Source organism: Haliotis cracherodii, unplaced genomic scaffold, assembly GCF_022045235.1.
Source record: "Haliotis cracherodii isolate W230 unplaced genomic scaffold, xgHalCrac1.p SCAF_8, whole genome shotgun sequence".
Classification (NCBI taxonomy): domain Eukaryota; kingdom Metazoa; phylum Mollusca; class Gastropoda; order Lepetellida; family Haliotidae; genus Haliotis; species Haliotis cracherodii.
Window position 1 is genome coordinate 52,442,193 of NW_027266341.1, and position 22,963 is coordinate 52,465,155.

Consider the following 22,963-nt stretch of genomic DNA (forward strand, 5'->3'; position numbering starts at 1 on the left):
AGGCGGTCCGTTAGCTATGATATCCCTCCCGGAGTTTGCCAGTAAGCATTGTTAATCTATGACATTTTAGAGTCCGGGGACATGCTTACCCTTTTCGCTAACACCTGGTATCATCACTGATTTTCGGTGATCCATTCATATAATTTTCACGGCTGTTTTGCCATTTCGCGCAATGGAATCTGTTTCGCTGGATACTCGAGATTGGGCTATTCTCTTGCGTTGGCGTTGTACATTTATCTGATTGTTAGCTATGATATAAGACCAAGGTGTGATAATATGGTATGCAATAGTGTTAAATTCGACGTTAAAGTCTACTACGTTCTTAATAACAACCTACCGAATGGAATCGTTTATTCAATCATTTGGAAGTTATTTAAAAGTGTTCCTATCGTGCAGAGGTAGACCATTTATGTTGTGGCTGGCTATACAACATCACATTTATGACTGACGGGAAGTGTTTGTAACATAAATTTCACCTGTCTTGGATTCGCTGACCAATGGTCTTGTGGACTTTACACGAACAATCACTGATTTTCAATGAATCATTGATTCATGTAATTATAATATTCACCTCTGTTTTGCCTTTTATGGACAGTGGGATCTATTTCGGCGGATAATCGTGACTGGTTATTTTCTGGCGTTGGCGTTAAATATTTACTTTGCTATGGGCATTTTCTGGACTTTCATTAACATGTTTCTGTGTCAGTTCAGTATGAATCTTGATAATGGCTGATAATGTATGTACGTCAAGACATTGAAATGGTCCTAATTCTTCCTGGTACAGTAAATGCCAAACCCACTGTTGCAATTTTCGTTCCAGAACAGTTGTTGATAACACTATAAGGTCAAATCGCCAAACAAGAGGCCCTCGAATAATTATCCCCCACACTGACACGACCTCACGCTCTGTACAATTGACCTTTTAGCACGGAGAACTTGTGGTTGATACGCTGAACGTTGTTACCTAGATACCGTTCGTCAAGTACATGCGTGGGCCAAGCGTAGTGGCCGTGGTCAACTCTATACTAAACTCTAACCTTTAATCAATTGGCTCCAGATGCCTACAATCAATCATCTCAAGACAGGTCATCCTTAACACAGCCTTTTCTTTAAACCCTGGAAAATGGACAAAGCTTCTCTGTATCCCGATTTGTGCTTCCAAGGCCAATTAACAGGGTTCAAATGGCAATACCTGGGTCAAGAGATGATAGATCTGGAATTGATAAACAAATTCCGATGTGACTTACATTTTTATTGTTAAGGGATGTCTTGCTTTATTTTTTTGCAGGAAATGTAATTGATTTTTAGTTAGAAGTTAGAACGGCGGGCAACCGATTCATACAAAATAAAAACAATGTTATAAAATGTCACTTGGAACAAATGAATTAAACACGTGGGCCTAGTATCTAGGCGAGGAAATATTTCATATTGCTACAAAGTGTAAATGTTCCTGAATCTCATTATCCTAAATTAAGTTACATTATGCATTTGAGGAGTTATAAATATAAGCTTTTGAATATTTGTGAAAGCCAGGGTGCCGATTTACTTAAATTGTTGATTTCTTAATTTGCAACTCGTTTGAAATTTCTTAATAAATAAAAAGAATTGTGTTGAATATTATTAATCAGTTGTAAAATTTGGATAAGGTTACTCGGCAATGCCTCGCTTCCGCTGTAACTCACGTGCTTAACATATGGAAACTAGTAACTAGCCACTAGTCACCCTCCCAGAGACCAGAGGTTTTGTAATATATGTATAACATACGCAATGTGGAGAACCTACATATATTGTTATTTTGTAACGCATATGATATCCTACAACAACAGTGTATTCCCTAAAGGTTTAATTTCCATCGCACACTATCTAAGTTTAATATTTTAATATTCTAACCGAAACAAATGGTTAATTAGAAATACAGCCATGTTTGTGCATTATGCATTATGCTGTCTCCATACTGGTCGAACCATGGGCCATAAGCCTACACAAGTACTGAATAAGGATTACAACACGTGGGCCTGGTTAGGAGTAAAATTATGTTCTGCACTGACACATCCAGAGGAGGAGATGATGCTTGATTGCCTTCTTAATGTGTAACATACAACCTTTATCACACAAAGAATCATTCTTGGCAAAAAGGTGTTCCAAAGGGACTCTACGCGTGAAAACAGACGTTCCCTGCACTCGCCAAATCTTTAGGATGCTCACATTTCTCAGCGATAAACACACAAAACGGTGTTCGTTCTATACTTAGACAGGGAAGAAATCCCCGCTTTTCTAGATGTGTTTTTCCTGTGTTTTTTAGCGTAACATAAATATGCATTTTGTCGTGAATTATTAAGCTAACTAAGAACTTCGACACATCGTACATAGCGTTATGGGTGGGCCCTGTATTTCCAATGTTGTCTGTTAGGATTTGTATTGCTTGGTGTAACACAAGCTGCAACCCTCTGGCGTCTGGTGTCAGTAACTCAGCTCTGCTGTCAGAGTTTCCACTCTGGCGTCTGTTAGTGTTTCTCGTCTGGCGTCTGACTGTCAGTGTTTTTTGTCCAGCGTCTGACTATCAGTGTTTCCTCTGTCAGTGTTTCCACTCTGGCGTCTGTTAGTATTTCTCGTCTGGCGTCTGACTGTCAGTGTTCCTTTTCCATCGTCTGACTATCAATGTTTCCTCTGTCAGTGTTTCCTCCTTTGGCGTCTGTGTGTCAGTATTTCCACTCTGGCGTCTGTTCGTCAGTATTTCTACTCTGGCGTCTGTTCGTCAGTATTTCCACTCTGGCGTCTGAGCGTCAGTATTTCTACTCTGGCGTCTGTTTGTCAGTATTTCTACTCCGGCGTCTGACTGTCAGTATGTCAACTCTGGCGTCTGTTAGTATTTCTCGTCTGGCGTCTGACTGTCAGTGTTCCTTTTCCATCGTCTGACTATCAATGTTTCCTCTGTCAGTGTTTCCTCCTTTGGCGTCTGTGTGTCAGTATTTCCACTCTGGCGTCTGTTCGTCAGTATTTCCACTCTGGCGTCTGAGCGTCAGTATTTCTACTCTGGTGTCTGAGTGTCAGGAGGTCCACCCTGGCGTCTGACTATCAGTATTTCCACTCTGGCGTCTGAGTGTCAGTATTTTTTGTAGCGTCTGTTTGTCAATGGTTCGACTCTGGCGTCTGACTGTCAGTATGTACACTGTGGAGTCTGACTGTCAGTATGACTGTCCACTCTGGCGTCTGAGCGTCAGTATTTTTTTGTGGCGTCTGTTTGTCAATGGTTCGACTCTGGCGTCTGACTGTCAGTATTTCCACTCTGGCGTCTGACTGTCAGTATGTCCACTCTGGCGTTAGTTTGTCAGTATTTCTACTCTGGTGTCTGAGCGTCAGTATGTCCACTCTGGCGTTTGTTTGTCAGTATTTCTACTCTGGTGTCTGAGTGTCAGTATGTCCACTCTGGCGTCTGAGCGTCAGTATTTCTACTCTGGCGTCTGACTGTCAGTATGTCCACTCTGGCGTCTGTTTGTCAATGGTTCCACTCTGGCGTCTGACTGTCAGTATGTCCACTCTGGCGTCTGACTGTCAGTATTTCCACTCTGGCGTCTGACTGTCAGTATTTCTACTCTGGCGTCTGTTTCCAGTATTTCTACTCTGGCGCCTGAGTGTCAGTATTTCTTTGTGACGTCTGACTGTCAGTATTTCCTCTGTGGCATCTGACTGTCAGTATTTACTCTGTGGCATCTGAGTGTCAGTATTTCTTTGTGGCATCTGAGTGTCAGTATTTACTCTGTGGCATCTGAGTGTCAGTATTTCTTTATGGCATCTGACTGTCAGTATTTACTCTGTGGCGTCTGACTGTCAGTATTTCCTTTGTGGCGTCTGACTGTCAGTATTTCCTCTGTGGCATCTGACTGTCAGTATTTACTCTGTGGCATCTGAGTGTCAGTATTTCTTTATGGCATCTGACTGTCAGTATTTACTCTGTGGCGTCTGACTGTCAGTATTTCCTCTGTGGCGTCTGACTGTCAGTATTTCCTCTGTGGCGTCTGACTGTCAGTATTTCCTCTGTGGCGTCTGACTGTCAGTATTTCCTCTGTGGTGTCTGACTGTCAGTATTTCCTCTGTGGCATCTGACTGTCAGTATTTCCTCTGTGGCGTCTGACTGTCAGTATTTCCTCTGTGGCGTCTGACTGTCAGTATTTCCTCTGTGGCGTCTGACTGTCAGTATTTCCTCTGTGGCGTCTGACTGTCAGTATTTCTTTGTGGCATCTGACTGTCAGTATTTCTTTGTGGCATCTGAGTGTCAGTATTTCTTTGTGGCATCTGACTGTCAGTATTTCTTTGTGGCATCTGACTGTCAGTATTTCCTCTGTGGCGTCTGACTGTCATTATTTCTTTGTGGCATCTGACTGTCAGTATTTCTTTGTGGCATCTGACTGTCAGTATTTCCTCTGTGGCGTCTGAGTGTCAGTATTTCTTTGTGGCATCTGAGTGTCAGTATTTCTTTGTGGCATCTGACTGTCAGTATTTCCTCTGTGGCGTCTGACTGTCAGTATTTCTTTGTGGCGTCTGACTGTCAGTATTTCCTCTGTGGCGTCTGACTGTCAGTATTTCTTTGTGGCATCTGAGTGTCAGTATTTCTTTGTGGCATCTGAGTGTCAGTATTTCTTTGTGGCGTCTGACTGTCAGTATTTCTTTGTGGCATCTGAGTGTCAGTATTTCTTTGTGGCATCTGACTGTCAGTATTTCCTCTGTGGCGTCTGACTGTCAGTATTTCTTTGTGGCGTCTGACTGTCAGTATTTCTTTGTGGCATCTGAGTGTCAGTATTTCTTTGTGGCATCTGAGTGTCAGTATTTCTTTATGGCATCTGACTGTCAGTATTTACTCTGTGGCGTCTGACTGTCAGTATTTCCTTTGTGGCGTCTGACTGTCAGTATTTCCTCTGTGGCATCTGACTGTCAGTATTTACTCTGTGGCATCTGAGTGTCAGTATTTCTTTATGGCATCTGACTGTCAGTATTTACTCTGTGGCGTCTGACTGTCAGTATTTCCTCTGTGGCGTCTGACTGTCAGTATTTCCTCTGTGGCGTCTGACTGTCAGTATTTACTCTGTGGCGTCTGAGTGTCAGTATTTCCTCTGTGGTGTCTGACTGTCAGTATTTCCTCTGTGGCATCTGACTGTCAGTATTTCCTCTGTGGCGTCTGAGTGTCAGTATTTCCTCTGTGGCGTCTGACTGTCAGTATTTCCTCTGTGGCGTCTGACTGTCAGTATTTCCTCTGTGGCGTCTGACTGTCAGTATTTCTTTGTGGCATCTGACTGTCAGTATTTCTTTGTGGCATCTGAGTGTCAGTATTTCTTTGTGGCATCTGACTGTCAGTATTTCTTTGTGGCATCTGACTGTCAGTATTTCCTCTGTGGCGTCTGACTGTCATTATTTCTTTGTGGCATCTGACTGTCAGTATTTCTTTGTGGCATCTGACTGTCAGTATTTCCTCTGTGGCGTCTGAGTGTCAGTATTTCTTTGTGGCATCTGAGTGTCAGTATTTCTTTGTGGCATCTGACTGTCAGTATTTCCTCTGTGGCGTCTGACTGTCAGTATTTCTTTGTGGCATCTGAGTGTCAGTATTTCTTTGTGGCATCTGAGTGTCAGTATTTCTTTGTGGCGTCTGACTGTCAGTATTTCTTTGTGGCATCTGAGTGTCAGTATTTCTTTGTGGCATCTGACTGTCAGTATTTCCTCTGTGGCGTCTGACTGTCAGTATTTCTTTGTGGCATCTGACTGTCAGTATTTCTTTGTGGCATCTGAGTGTCAGTATTTCTTTGTGGCATCTGAGTGTCAGTATTTCTTTGTGGCATCTGAGTGTCAGTATTTCCTCTGTGGCATCTGACTGTCAGTATTTCTTTGTGGCATCTGACTGTCAGTATTTCCTCTGTGGCGTCTGACTGTCAGTATTTCCTCTGTGGCGTCTGACTGTCAGTATTTCTTTGTGGCGTCTGACTGTCAGTATTTCCTCTGTGGCGTCTGACTGTCAGTATTTCTTTGTGGCATCTGAGTGTCAGTATTTCTTTGTGGCGTCTGACTGTCAGTATTTCTTTGTGGCGTCTGACTGTCAGTATTTCTTTGTGGCATCTGAGTGTCAGTATTTCTTTGTGGCATCTGAGTGTCAGTATTTCTTTGTGGCATCTGAGTGTCAGTATTTCCTCTGTGGCATCTGACTGTCAGTATTTCCTCTGTGGCATCTGAGTGTCAGTATTTCTTTATGGCATCTGACTGTCAGTATTTCCTCTGTGGCGTCTGACTGTCAGTATTTCCTCTGTGGCGTCTGACTGTCAGTATTTCCTCTGTGGCGTCTGACTGTCAGTATTTCTTTGTGGCGTCTGACTGTCAGTATTTCTACTCTGGCGTCTGACTGTCAGTATTTCCTCTGTGGCGTCTGTTTATCAGTATTTCTACTCTGGCATCTGAGTGTCAGTATTTCTTTGTGGCATCTGAGTGTCAGTATTTCTTTGTGGCATCTGAGTGTCAGTATTTCCTCTGTGGCGTCTGACTGTCAGTATTTCCTCTGTGGCGTCTGACTGTCAGTATTTCTTTGTGGCGTCTGACTGTCAGTATTTCTACTCTGGCGTCTGACTGTCAGTATTTCCTCTGTGGCGTCTGTTTATCATTATTTCTACTCTGGCATCTGAGTGTCAGTATTTCTTTGTGGCATCTGAGTGTCAGTATTTCTTTGTGGCATCTGAGTGTCAGTATTTCTTTGTGGCGTCTGACTGTCAGTATTTCTTTGTGGCGTCTGACTGTCAGTATTTCTACTCTGGCGTCTGATTGTCAGTATTTCCTCTGTGGCGTCTGTTTATCAGTATTTCTACTCTGGCATCTGAGTGTCAGTATTTCTTTGTGGCATCTGAGTGTCAGTATTTCTTTGTGGCATCTGACTGTCAGTATTTCTTTGTGGCATCTGAGTGTCAGTATTTCTTTGTGGCATCTGACTGTCAGTATTTACTCTCTAGCGTCTGACTGTCAGTATTTCTACTCTGGCATCTGAGTGTCAGTATTTTTTTGTGGCGACTGTTTGTCAGTGTTTCCTCTGTGGCGTCTGTTTTTCAGTGTTTCGACTCCGATGTCTGACTGTCAGTGATTCCTCTCTGAGTCTGATTTTCCGTGTTTCTGCTCTGGTGTGTCACTGTCAGTCATAGCCATTTTGGTGTATGGCTTCCAGTCACTCACAACTGGTGTATTTCTGTCAATGATTTCATGTTGCTGTAAGTGACACCACTCTGGGGTCTGTCTGTCAGACACTTCACGTTTGTGTGAAGCTGGTGTCAATAACAACATTCATGGAACTTTCTTTATCTGTTCTCAGCGATATCCCTGTCAACAATATTGCAGGTGCGTCGTTAAGCAATATTCACTGACCCACTTCCTGTCAGTGACTTTTTTAACGTTCGACCGTCTTGTACTGTAGGGTACTTGTACTATAGGGTACTTGTACTGTATGGTACTTGTACTGTATGGTACTTGTACTATAGGGTACTTGTACTGTAGGGTACTTGTACTGTAGGGTACTTGTACTGTAGGGTACTTGTGCTGTAAGGTACTTGTACTATAGGGTACTTGTACTGTAGGTACTTGTACTGTAGGGTACTTGTACTGTAGGGTACTTGTGCTGTAAGGTACTTGTACTGCAGGGTACTTGTACTGTAGGGTACTTGTACTGTATGGTACTTGTACTGTATGGTACTTGTACTGTAGGTACTTGTACTGTATGGTACTTGTACTGTATGGTACTTGTACTGTAAGGTACTTGTACTGTAGGGTACTTGTATTGTAGGGTACGTGTACTGTATGGTACTTGTACGGTATGGTACTTGTACTGTATGGTACTTGTACTGTAGGGTACTTGTACTGTAGGGTACTTGTACTCTAGGGTACTTGTACTGTAGGGTACTTGTACTGTACTGTATGGTACTTGTACTGTATGCGACCTGTTGACATGCCGTCACTGATTTTCGGCTGTCAGTGTCGTGCCTCTGGTGTAATGGTGTTAATGACTTACGGTGACCGTCTGACTTGCACTGTTCTCTGGTACTCTGGTACTCTGTCTGTAACAAGACCAGATATCATGCCATGACGCTGGTATTCAGCTGTATCTTTACCCTAGGCCTGGTGTCATGGTGTGGATGACTTTACCGGCTGTCGCAAATGATACGTCTTTTTCGCTTTGACTTACTGATGAATGTTCTGCGTTCACTGCAGAAACAATGTCTATATTGTAACTGTGTAGTTGGCACTCTGAGAAAAGGCAATTTTTTTCTGATTGTTCGCCTGTTCGCAGGCGATAAATGGTCGGAAACCGATCAGGCGTTTTTGGCTTAAATTGTAGAACAACATCTGAATGTATCCGCAGCCGATAATGATGTGTTTTGTATAAAAGGGAAAGGTAAAGCTGATGCAGCAGCAAAAGCTGCTTCTGGGCAAACAGTAACACTCACTGCTGATTGTAAGCCAGTTATTAGGCAATATGTTAATCAATGATGGCTGTCATATTATTCAACCAATCATAAGTCTTAACAATATCAGTGTCACCTGTCGTAGAGGTGATGACGTTTTAAACGGATACTGTATATGACATTCACATTTTTTCTCATGCTTTCCTTTTAAAGGGAGATGATTCTCCCATGTGTATTCCTTGTAAATGTCAAGTTACCCTGAAAACACATTCTGTTAGACTGTGTGGATACTGCATGAATACGTCAGACGTATTTGAATGTTTGTACTTTGTAACAACGTTTTGCTCAAGTCAATACCCAAAGATTATAGCTTTTTTTTTAAAGAAATCCATTGTTAAGACAAGCTATAGGTTTAAGCCAAAATGTTCTTATTTTCGTCTTTTTCTATGATATTCATTGTATGACGGATATTTTTTGTGATCTTTGATAACATACTTTTAAGATTGTTCTTTATATGCATAATTTATAACTGGTTCTCGCCGCGACTAGTTGGAAAATTTATGATGCGGCGTAAAACAATATTCATTCATTCATTCATATCATGTGTGCCAAGTCAGCATTACCTTCGCTAAAGTGTCACTATGTCAGTGACGCCGGATCGGCTATGGTGTCTGGTGTTCACGGACTTCTCTCCCGCAATGCATGAATACCCAATACGAACGTAATCTGTGTGCTTTATCCAACGTTAGTTACAGGTGTTGGCTATGATAAGGAAATCTAAATAATTTATTTTCCTTCTCAACAATGTTTGTTTTTCCAGTTTCCGTTATTTGTTTTTAAACATTTCCTGATTTATCTCCTGTATGCTAATATTAAAATTAACTATCGTTTACAATTAAACTTATCAGCAAGTAAATAACGCATTGGCAGCTGCGGGGTGCTTCTATATATAACTTACATGCCGCAGCTGGCTACGTCAAGTCTCGGATCATTACCGTTTCCAGAGACCATGCGAACTTTCATCCATCATTTCAAGTTCCGTACTTGAACAGGCATTTCGAATGTGGAACACTCACCTCTTTCCCCGTCAGATTCCTATACACTCACTCCCTGTGTTGTTATCGTGAGTGAGTGAGTGAGTGAGTGAGTTAATATTTAAAGTCACATCGGCAATTTTCCAGCCATATGGTGACTAAATCAAGTTAAATATTAATACATATAGACATTAAAATCTGTCGACAAAGGACAATAAAACCACTAGACTATCACAGATGTAGATTTAAAACTAGCATATCATAATAAAATTCAGAACAATTCAGAACAGTACACAATAAAAATGGGCTATAGATCACCAATAGCCAAAGGTAGGACACCATACTAGGTACCATGGGGACTTACGGTACATCTGCTTCCTGTAAGGTACCCCAGCAGGATTTACACCATCTCTCTGGCTACTGGCGATTGTTAGATATGTCAAGGTGTTATTATCGTGAAATTTGTTATTTACTTATCACATGCAAAAGAACAGAATATTAGAGTGAGTTTAGGACATAGTATGTATTGCTGTACACCACTTTGGACTCCTTTGCATCATAATAGGACTATGATTTATTCGTTAAAATTTAAGGTTATATTGTCAAAAAGGTATACAAATGTTACGCATCTTATCTCCAGTGGAAAGCTCTTAGGGGACATATTCAAGAATCGATGTCAAGAGACGATATTAGATATAATGTTGAGAAAGACAACGAATGGTCCGAAGCAGATATATGTTGTGGCCGTAGGAAGCCGTAGTATAAAGTATGGAGACTGCAATACCAGATTTAAACGTGTTTATTCATTCAAAGCGACTCTTCAGTGATAGTACATTTTAAGCAAGTAATAAATAACTGGGAAGATCATGGTTATGTTGGTACTTATGTAGTCTTCAGTGGTCTGATTGGAAATACTCAATTAAATAAAGTTCTTTTTCTGAAAAATGAAGAAAAATAAAAAACGTTAGCAATAACACCGATAGTTGATACTTTGTTCATGCTAAGTTTAGAGGCTTCATGCTTGTCGTCGGCACCCAAAATATAGCACTGTATAAAAAGATGGGATTGTATTGATGTTTGTTTACAAAACAATATTGTTTACATTGTAATATCACAGGCAGACTATATTAATACAGAGCCAATTGATATTTAGCACATTTAAAACCTTTCTAAGGAAGCCACACATTCTTAAGAATGACTTCAAATATCACTACGTATAACACTGAACACGCAGCAACCACGTGAACAGGATTGTCCACATGAATGTACTCGTACGCGACACTGTTTTGGTGCTGTTGTTTCTACTGGTTGTGCTACAGACTGGATCGTTCGGCAGTAATTGTCAGTGGATTCTACTACACAGAAGTGAAGGCTCCTCCTGGTGATGTTAAAGGTGATCAACGGCAGAAATGACGTCATAATCATTTGCATAATACTTGCCAGACAGGTCATTATTCACGGTTGGGAAGAATCTAAAGCCACAGTCATGAATTGCAGGCATGTCGACAACGAAAAAGTACACAAGCGCATTGTCTTGGTGGAACACAACCCCTGAGTTTTCGACGACGTTTTGCCTTAGTATTCTTCCGCAGTGGCCTCAGCAGATAAGCTTAATCCATTAATGGTCTGAATTTTCGAGAGGTAAGGTCCCTTTAGACGCCCAGGAGTCCGTAGCCAGGTGATGGTCCAGACTTTGCCTTCTTCGGAGGAGACATTCGATGTTTCCACTGCTTTGATCGTTGTTTAGTCTCTGGCTGATAGGGAGAACAGAAGATTCATCCATGGTTACAAATCGCTGTACAAAATCAGCTGGGTCCACTTCAAAACGATGTATATTCTCACGAGAGATGATGAATCTGGTGCTGAAACCTTTGTCATGCCCAGTTCATCCCTCAGAGCGTTTTAAACTCTCCCATGTTTGTTTGTGGTGTGTGATGAGCCTTTGATCTTCCTTTTTCACATCATTGACAAGCATTTTATCAACATTGGCAGTTGAATAATTCCTGATCTTGGATCATCTTCGTGGCTCTTACTTTCCCTTGAACTCCGCTGCCCATCACTTAGCAGTGGCAAAGGAAGGAGCACACCATACCCCTTTCAGCTGGAGATTCGTGGTGACAGCGCGGTAGCCAATGTTATCCGTTTCCATCAGAGAATATCTAGTCACTTCCATGCCTTCAGAATATGCTGCCTAGTTGTGTTTTTTGTTCAAACGGAGCCTGCACCCATGGGCGTTCCAATTGACATGTGTAAAATGCTAAGCGTGTAATGTACATCCTCGTAGTCAGGCTCAGAACATATTCAGACCCCTATATCTGAGGCTCGGTTATATTATATTGAAAGTACATTGAACTTGTCTTATTACGGGCTGCGTTTTCGTTTTTTGGGCTGAGGCATAACAAAAGTAGGTGTGTGGGTAGATAGTATTTAATCTCATGATATCTGTTCCATGTTTTGCGATATTTACATTTTGATCTGTACATTTGCATGCTCTTTAATTTAAAAGAACACTTTTGATTCTGTGAGCAACATTTCCTTTGACAAGGATGTACCGATGAAGTTTAATCCTACCATCCCGTGACGATCCTGGGAAGAATAGGTCTTCCAGCATCCCATGCTTTCCGTAAAAGGCGACTATGCTTGTCGTAAGAGGCGACTAACGGGATCGAGTGGTCAGGCTCGCTGACTTGGTTGCTGTATGTCATCGTATCCCAATTGCGTGGATCGATGCGCATGATGTTAATCACTGGATTGTCTGGTCCAGACTCGAGTATTGCCAGACTGCAGTCATATAGCTGGAACATTGCAGAGTGCGGCGTTAAGCAACAAACAAACAAATAAACTACACATATCCTTTATTATGAAGACAACATATTATTCAGATTCTCTCCATTCTATTGTTTGTCTTTTGTTAAATATATTTTTAAAATTATATTTCAGAAAAGGTTTAAATATAATATTCTAGACCCACAATGCGTACAAACGTGTGAATGGATGAGGCTAGACGAAGACGTAAGCTTGTTCATGGCTTCACGATTGGCAATTAATTTCGATTTTACAAATAAAATGTTATTCCCATGTTTTTATTTATAGAACCACATTGGCTTAATTTCGGTTTTGACGATTGCTTCCATTATAACGTTTAAGTGTTATTAAATCAACAATTTAATGGTTTGATATATTGTGGGTTTATGTAGATATATACAAATGGTATAATGTCACTGTAGAACACATATAAAACTGTGCTGATACATGCGTGAAAATATACCTCAAGCTTTCTCTGAAAACGTACGACCCGTGAAGATGCGGGGTAGAATAGGTCTACAGCAACCCATGCTTGCCGTAAAAGGCGACTATGCTTGTCGTAAGAGGCGACAAACGGGATCGGGTGGTCAGGCTCGCTGACTTGGTTGATGCATGTCATCGATCCGAATTTTGCTCATGATGTTAATCACTGGATTGTCTGGTCCAGACTCGATTATATACAGACTGCCGTCATATAGCTGGAATATTGGTGAGTGCAGCGTTAAACAACAAACCAACCAACCAACTGAAAACATACAGATGACATTGTTCCTCCGTAGGACCATGCAACAACAAATATAAAATTGATCGTTGTTATACAATTCCATACATAATACAGTTACTCTACGAAACTACGGGGGCACCGATGGCCCAGTCGTCTAAGTCGCCGCCATTCGGTGTACAGAGTTGCGTCCCTTGGGCACGCCAGAAACCTATGATTGTGGGTTTGAATCCCGGTTTGCCCCGATTGTTTCTAGGTTTGTCAGCACCATACCCGTGCTCGTTGGTTTTACCGAAGTGGTAAACGTCTGAGACCTGCATCACTTGGGGCTTTCCTCCCACACTAAGATGACACGCCCCGATATAACTGGAATACTGTTAAAAGCGGCGTTAAACCCAACACACACTACAAAACTACAAAAGTAGTTGTGGAATGTATGGAAATAGATCATGCAACAACAAATATTAAATGGATACCCTGTTATGAAGATGCAAACATCAAACACTTCCTCGGGAAACAAAACGCTCCCTGAAGAACACTGATCATGGATTATGAAATAACAACACAGTATGTGTTCACGCTGACGAAGTAAAAGCCATTATCAAAAGAAACATTTGTAATCTAACGTCTATCAAAACGTCACACAACCAGTTTAACTCATCTCCTAGGGGCAGTTCTTATACATAACGAAATCTCTTTTCAAGGTGCATATTTGATCAACGAGAAGTCAGTTCAAAGCATAAAATATGCTCGTGAGCGTGTAGAGACGCCCAAAGGAAGTTAATAAGCAATGTTACCAGGGCCGGAATTGCTCTACCGTCGTGCCAATACTGTAACTTGATTGAAACCTCATAAAAAAGTTGTCTATTTGACATTTCATCTGCACATGTTGCGCGTTTGCATGCACGTGCCACAACAGTCAGAGGAAACATGTGTGCTCAGGCGCCCTAGGTCTACTACAATGCCTGTCATTTGCTGTCTAAATATCAGCATTTCACTCCAATGGCAGCTGGAACTGGCGTATACATTGTTATATGGAGGAAGTCCCACTGTTATGCTTCCTCCATCATTGTATATTAATATCATTGGAATTACTTATGTTTCAACTCAGATATGCCACCTGTGGTTCTTAGGAAGAACATCGTTTTAATGGTGCGGTTTACTGCAGACACCGTTTAGGTCGTGCACAGCAAGTTGGTTAAATGTTTTATATGCTTTCCATAAATAATGTAATTGGTATTCCAAAATGAGACTAAATGACTTAAATGTGTCGGCAAGTGCATGTTATGCTGACTCAAGGGATACCATAACATTTTACCTGTGTGGTACGACTCATTTTACATGTTTAGGCATTAAATATCATTATCATGTACATTTGCCATCGTGTACAGTTACCTGTGTGGTATGACTCATCTTACATGTTTAGGCATTAAATATCATTATCGTGTACATTTTGCCTGTGTGGTATGACTCATTTTACATGTTTAGGCATTAAATATCATTATCGTGTACATTTTGCCTGTGTGGTATGACTCATTTTACATGTTTAGGCATTAAATATCATTATCGTGTTCATTTTGCCTGTGTGGTATGACTCATTTTACATGTTTAGGCATTAAATATCATTAACGTGTACATTTTGCCTGTGTGGTATGACTCATTTTACATGTTTAGGCATTAAATATCATTATCGTGTACATTTTGCCTGTGTGGTATGACTCATTTTACATGTTTAGGCATTAAATATCATTATCGTGTTCATTTTGCCTGTGTGGTATGACTCATTTTACATGTTTAGGCATTAAATATCATTAACGTGTACATTTTGCCTGTGTGGTATGACTCATTTTACATGTTTAGGCATTAAATATCATTATCGTGTACATTTTGCCTGTGTGGTATGACTCATTTTACATGTTTAAGCATTAAATATCATTATCGTGTACATTTTGCCATGAGTACTAGGATACAGTCTGTGCCATAGAATATGTGTGACAATAGTGTGTGAGGTTGCTTCATCGCCGCTTTGAACAATATTTCAGTTATATTGCGGCGTACCAGCTTGATCTTTTAGGGAAGCCTGGTGCAATGGAGATCTTTTTCACTTGACGAAAACATCGAGCTTAGGTATATTGCTAACAAACTGAGAAATATTATCAAGCAATTCGAACCCACGACTATGCATGTAGTTTTCGGTTATGCATTAGAGGCGCAACTCTGCGAAGCGAATTCCGGCGACTGAGACGGCTGGGCCATCCGTTATCCATATCTGTCACTAATACTGCATGAAAATTCCAAAGTATGTACGGCTTGTCAATGTAAACATCATCTGGCCTGCGTATGTATAGTTAACGTTATCATGTAGGCAATACTTGCCTATGATCTATAACAGAACTCTGATATTGCGTAGATATATTCACCGCTCCGAGGTATTCACGACCTCCATGTATAGTATCTATATTGGCATTACCAATCTAGCCTGCGTAGCCATGGCTCATAAAACTCATGTAGATATAGTTAATGTTCCCATGTAGATGTCACTATAAGGTTGTGTAGGCAAAGGACATATTGCCTGTTTAAATGTGCATAGAAGTTCATTTGGTGTATGAGTACACATCTGACTTGACGATTGGTTGTTGGTTGGTTTGTTGTTTAACGCCGCACTCGGCAATATTCCAGCTATATGACGGCGGTCTGGAAATAATCGAGTCTGGACCAGATCGATCCACGCAATTGGGATAGATGACATGCATCAACGAAGTCAGCGAGCCTGACCACCCGACCCCGTTAGTCGCCTCTTACGACAAGCATAGTCACCTTTTACGGCAAGCATGGGTTGCTGAAGACCTATTCTACCCCGAAATCTTCACGGGTCTCTGACTTGACGAGCCGTGACGCTTCTGAGTTGTATAGGCAACATGTTGAAAATTTATTGAGGCATAATGGTTACTCAGGAGTTAGTGATCATGAGTGAGTGAGTAAGCGAATGAGTGAGTGAGTGAGCTGACTATATTTCCGCTTAATGTGCGAGATAAGCCCAATGTGATGCAGATCACATAGATGAAATCTTCAAGTGCGAATCTGGTGTTGAGAAACAAATATAAGAGTCAGGATGAATTTTGGACTCGAACTCACGATCATAAGATTCTGGCAGGGCTAAGGGACGCAACTTTGAACGCAAAATTAAATTACCACTGAGCAATCCGTGCTCCAAACAATTTAAGCATCTTTCAACTCGATGGAAACCTCAGCGAAGTACAAGTATGACTTCTAGTAGATGCCGCGGTCTACCATTTTAATATCAATTCGGCTGGCTATATTTGCCCAGATGTTAAGACCCTACCGACCGACCTTGACCCACTTTCACAGGTGGTTATCACGCCACGAACATCTCTGCTGTAGTGGTGATGTTCTTCGCCAAGCTGGCCACCTTTATGCAATACATTCGGCGTTGGCAAAGACGGGGCTGATACCAAGGGTATATATTTCTAATTTATACACTGCTGTGGCATTTCCACTCGGCTTCCAACACACCTAGGCAATGTGCTGACAAGACAGATCTGTCCCGCAATTTTTATATTACCCCGGCCACACTATCGGCTTTATCGTTGCATACACCTTTGCCTCTATATCGGGGGTACCCCTAAATGCTTGGTCAATGTGTTTTTTTAAGTGTTCTCTATAGTTTCTGGGAGGGACGATAACGTTTGTGTTTACACGTGCAGTCCGGGTACACAACGTTTCACGGACTATTAAGGAAGGGAACTTAATTGTATAGAAATAGCAGGTATTGACTTCACCCACGATAGACGTAACAGAAAACACATGAGGTTACTATAACAAGCCAGGATAATGAGTATAAGATGCATTTACAAAGTTAGTGCACACCGTGGAATCGATTCGTGATGGCATTTTCCTCTTACAACATAGACATCTTTTAAAACAAACTTCCCCTGTGACTTCAGGAAACTGCTACAAGGGTTATGAGTATGAGGTCATGCGTTTTAATTGAAGACACAAGCTTGCCTAGAATAAGGCGACATGTTTTTGTTTTTTTCTGTGAACACCCCACCCCGTTCGATTAAAACGTTGCTTACTAAACTGTGTCGGGTGGTCAGGCTAGATGACAGGTTGATTGCATGCCATCGTAACCCATGGGTGTTTCTCATAATATCTAATCTTCCAATGTGTGGACATGCATAACACAGAATTCACTCACGTACTAACTATGAACAATGTATTTCAAATCAACATTAATCTGGTTTGTCTGTTTCCAGGAAGGCGCATTCTTCTTCATCGAGAACGTGTTTGGAAAGATAGGCGACAAGGCGAGGGTGGTTCAGCGTGTCCTGGCTCCCTTCTACCCCTTCCTCTTCGACGGCATAAAACTCATGGTCAACACCGACGAGGTTATCACCAACTGCGGCTTCTCCAAGGTTGACTTCAAGCGGATCGAGTTCGAACCCCCAATTCCGCTCCTGTTCCCTCTCAGATCCGCCATTTGTGGATCGGCCACAAAGTGAAGTCGTTGATGCTCGGAGGCGTTACGTTCCATCATGTTACGTCATTCGTGACCTACTTTCATGTCAGCTCAAGAAGAACGACCTGGTGGTAATTTCTCGTGCCAAGGTCATGGTCGAGGTCAAGGTCAAGGTCGAAGACTGAGTTTGATGAGTTTGAATCCAGATACGTGTTAGAAGGACTGCACTATTTGGTGTTCATGGTGAATGTGTCTTCCTCCCCGTGTTTCCCCCCATTTGAAGGATCCCCGTGCGAGTAAACGAAGCATTAACTCGACTGAGACAGGAGTACGTTACGGATACACACCCATTGCTCCAGTATACCATTCAACCTATCACATTTCCTATTGGAGTTTCTATAGCATTTATGCTGCAGTGTAGTAGGGCTTTTACTGTTGTGTTGTGCTAAAGAGGAGGTTCAACATACTCTAGGATGGTTGGCTGCTTATTACAGTTCTTCCCAATACCAGAATATATATTACCACTGACAAGTCATGTATATATGTTCCAGATATGTGCTTAAGGCTTGCTTTTATGAATCTGGGGCTCAGAGGTTTGAAGATCATAAATGAAAGCTATGAAAGGTGATATGGATGAACACTAACTTGGCGCCAACAAAACAAACAATTGCTGTATTGATATGAGTTTGAGTTTTTTGTAGTTTTTGTTCAGGAGACTGTTGTATTACCTGGAATAAAACCCCATGTTCATCAGTATGTACTTATCTCTATAACGCCCGTTCCACGAAGCGATCTTAGCGCTAAGATGATCGTAACTCCAATAATTCAAGACATGCTTACTATTATCGTAGCGCTAAGAACACTTTGTCGAACGAGACCCAGGTTGTTCTCGTTTTTTTAGGTGACAATTGACTTGCCTTTGCATGTGTTTGTGAAAGGTGCCACCGGTGGAGCAGGATGCGTTCACATTTTTTTTGTGAACGCCTTGTGTCATCACTATTTGATGGTGCTTCATTGACACATTCGGATGACATCGTCAAAATCGTACAGTGCTTTTGACAGAGATGTTTTATGATTACGGAAATGTTTCTTGTCGTTTTTACTAATTGTTTTTGTCCATCCTGAATCAGCAGCGTTAAACTCACATCATTACAATATGTATGCAGATCTTTACAGTTAGCATCACAGTGGAGCTTCGTTCCAAATGACAACCGAGGTTTGACATGAAGAGCGAAGAAGAATGTATAGGGTGTGCATAAGCTCATGCCCAATCTGTATTGCCTAAAACAGTATACTCTTTGTCAGCGTTGAAATATCAGTACAATTGCAATAGAATGTTTAATAGCCGAGGTTTAACATTGAGGGCGAAGAGGAATATATGGTAAAGATGAGATCATAACTTCGAGATATCACATATCGATTTTAGAGACTTTGAGATAGCGAGAATCGACCTTTTGTTTTGAAAAAGTACACGTTCTATTTTGCCCGATCTCTGTATCATGATCCTTAATCATGTGGGTATCATGACGATATACTCCTCTCCTGGAAGGTCGCGCTTCTGGCTAGATGCCCGGAACGGGATGGAATGGATGGATGGATGATAGTGTATCCAACAAGATAAAACACTACACAGGATCAATTGAAAGAATACCACTGCCCAAACGTGTTGGACAGTGTGTGTGTGCGTCTGCTTTTACTAGTCCGGGCTGATGCCTTCCGATTTATAGTGCTAGCTCACTGACATACAATGCCGCAGTTCATCATGAATACCCCACGCAGACACAGTATACTTACTCCGAGCCGAGCAGTCCTTGTTTTAGCCTCTTAATGCCGAGCATCAGACAGGGTAACAACAGGTACCATCTTTTAACGTCTTTTGGTATGACGCGTCCAGGGATCGAACCCCGGACCTTCCGCTCTCCGGACGCTCTACCACTAAACCACGGAGGCGGTCACGAACATATGGGTTACAATTAGTATGAACGAACAATCCGTATTTTCGTTGCAAATAGTAAGATGAAATATATAAATCGCTACAAGGCATTACCAGCGAGAAAAAGTTACATGCTTAACAAAAGCTATACGCTCGACACTGAAGTTCTCACATATGTAGCTGCCTTTTCAAGAGTTCCTATGTTTATATCGACTCTAGCAGTTCATCAAACTTCTCTTTACCCTCTCTTATTGCCTGGTTTATTTACTTACAGATGAGATCAGCAGGTGGAGATCTGTGTAGCTCGTTAATGCCGTTTCATAGGCCAGCTAATGTGAAGGTCCGGAGAATGTAGATCCCTGAGATGGTTGTGGATCATGTAATTACCTAAAATATTCTCACTTCTTACGTTTTGCCACAATTTCTAGCATTCAGGTATGAATCCTTTGTACACAACACACGAGAGTCTGGGAAATTTAACAGCCGGGGTTATTACATATCACAATTTATCACCAACTAATTCCTTCAATCGTACGTTCCAGTTCTGTAAAGTTCTATATAACTGTATCGACACAGGTTTTGCCGATTCTTTGTCAGGTTGCATTGCGTCGGAATGCAATCTTTCCCTTCATCAGTCAAATACATTTGCTTTTGAGATCCATAGAACAACCGTAATTCAATACGTAATATAGGTAACAGAGCAGCGAGAGAAACACTGACAGGAGCTCCATGATTTCAGCATAGGCAAAATTAACTGCAGGCACGAATGGGGTATTCTCTCTTGACATGGTTCACTGACACGTTTTGTATGGAAGTATGGAAGTGTCAAGTGTCAGGAAGTAAAAACAACGTCCGATAATCCAGGAGGGGAATAAAAAATCTAATAGAGAAGACAACCATTCGATCTGTTAACTCGGTGGTCCAAGGTCATCGCAACCACATGAATTATTCAAATTTGAGACTAACGATGTTTCGATATAACCTATTTTTGTAATGACACCGACAAGGCACTATTATGCTTGCTTGAAGTGGATTAATTGAATACAAGGCTTGTCAAAGTAAACCCATATGAATCCACTGTAGTTTTAAGTAAGGATAAGAATTTATGGATGAACAACTTCTTTATTACAATTAAGAGCGACGTTTCGGTTTCCTTACTTAGTACTCCAACTTCTAAATGCATATCAAAGAAGTCACTGTAGTTTTGTTTAACCGTATGTAAGTCATCATCTTTGGTATTCCTTCAGTCCTAAGACACCGATATACCAGTTGTGTCGAATCTGTTTGATAGCTATGCCCGGACCTCCTGTGCGTGGGAGAGTCTTCATTATGTTGACCCATTCGTACCAGAATCCATTGTGTCCACCCAATGCTCATTTACTCACCTCACATGTCAGGCATGAGTGGGAATAGAATTGCCCTGTGAATTTTAAGACTTGTTTATCAATTAAGTTTCCGTGGTTAATTAACTGTGGTCTTCAAAAGCATCTCTGTCAAATCGGAAAGTGAGACTGCAATTTAAGAACTATCTTGGGTAATTGCAATCTGGTCCTGGTTGATAGAGCAATATCTGATATGCTAATTCCCAGACATTTTGAATAGAAAGCCATTGATTCGACACATAAACTACCTAAATATACGCTCTGTTGTGGTACATCTAGAGCGAAAAAGTTTGAATATTCGAAATAAAAAACATAATATACATATATAGCAACAACTCATATGCGTATCGAACAGGCAAGGTCAGTTTCAAAGTTATGCTTAGCAATAGACAGCTTTGAAATTACCTGTGTCAGCATTTCTTTTGAATAGGAGATTGCACATAACTTAATATCAATGGAATTATATATATATATATATATATATATATATATACTTGCCGCGGACTGCTATAAAACTTATATATAGGGCTAGCTGTATAGTAACCTCGATCTTCTTGGAAGCTGTCAATGGAGTCCGTTCTCACTCGTTCTCGAAAACATTTGGAGCAATCTCTTCATTCGTTAGTATACGTTTCTATGATTTGGTTGGCTGGTTTGTTGTTTAACGCCACGCTCAGCAATATTCCAGCTATATGACGGCGGTCTGTAAATAATCGAGTCTGGACCAGACAATCCAGTGATTAATATCATGAGCATCGATCCACGCAATTGGGATCGATGACATGTATCAACCAAGTCAGCGAGCCTGACCACCCGTTTCTATGAATAACAGAGGTATGAGTCTAATATCTCTAATGCTTTGGACGTTTCGATAATGTCTTTAGCTTTTCTTTCTTCCAATATACGCAAACCATAGGTACTCTGGACTGACAATTGCCGAAAAAATAGTTCTTGAAGTCATTTACAATGTATTCTCTCGTCTTTTAAATCGGCGTCATCATGCAGCAGTGGATCATTCTCCAATAAACGTCTCATTTTCACATACCTTACATTATGTCCTGAAGCTTGGCTAACTGGGCATCAGGCCATGGGGCATGTCGCCTCGTTGAACATGGGTTGAAAGGGCATGGTCATTGATCCTACAAGGTAGGTAGTGAATCTTTAGTTACTGCTTTGTCATGCTTTCTACTAATGGTAAAAATGGTAATGGTAAAAAATAACTTTCACAGATTAACCAGTTGTCATTATTAGTTCGTCAGCATCCCACCCGTGCTCGAAAGACAGCTTTAAGTTGCCACTTTGGTAGCATAATTATTTATTTTTTTTATTGAAATTTCGAGAATATTCTTCGTTTTTTCAATTTTGTAATATTTCTCGAAATTTCGATTTTTCTCTCGATTCTTTTCAAGTAATTTCGATTATTTTCTCGTTATTTCAATTCTATTTTTTTAAACTCGAAATTTTGAATTTTGCCTCGTTACTTCGATTATGTTCTCGTCTTTTCAAGATTTAGAAACAAATTGGAATAACGAGAAAATAAACAAAGAAGTGAATAAAGAAGTGAAATTTCGATTTAAAAAAAATAATTATGCTACCGAGATGGCACCATTGGGCTTTCGTTTGCTCGATTTCTGCAAAGAAGTAAATGTTTAAAACCTGAAAGTTGTCGACGTTAAACCTAACCCGCTCACTCGTAAGTAGTCTTTCGGAAGTAGCACCTAATACCATTGACAAACTAAAGGTATGTGTTTTTGTCATTGTTTTCTTCACTCCAGGTGTCAATCAAAGAGTGTGTTGTTGTCTCTCTTTTTCTTTGCCGCCGGTTATTTCCACTGAGCTCTTCCTCAGACATCTTATGGGGAAGTCATACCACCTACACAGAACACATGCCAACTTTCCGCAACGTTTGAAGGCTCAGTGTTTCTAAACATAGGATCATTAACGGAACTCTCTTCGTGCACAGCCACTGGACATGTGGCAACCCTTAACAAGAGATTTGTAGCCTGTTAATCGTTTGCGATTAGACATCCCACTCTCCTTCCAAATCTATCTCTTAAAACGGACCTTTTGTCAAACGAGAAAACCCGACACCGGGTCAGTTTCTGTACGCTTTGCCGGATTATTGTTGGTTGGTTGGTTGTTTCAATATTCCAGCTATATGACGGAAGTCTGTAAATAATCGAGTCTG

At 41.0% G+C, this 22,963-nt stretch overlaps 1 protein-coding gene across 1 annotated transcript in view; it reads left to right on the plus strand.

Annotated features, from left to right (window-relative positions):
* Positions 1-18,213, plus strand: part of LOC139449659 (thiol S-methyltransferase TMT1A-like) — a 34,609-nt gene extending 16,396 nt beyond the window's left edge. Inside the window, exon 2 of the mRNA XM_071231140.1 lies at positions 17,258-18,213. Coding sequence (XP_071087241.1) covers positions 17,258-17,503 — 246 coding nt within the window. The 3' untranslated portion in view covers positions 17,504-18,213. The remainder of the gene's footprint in view (positions 1-17,257) is intronic.
* Positions 18,214-22,963: the final 4,750 nt, after the last annotated feature.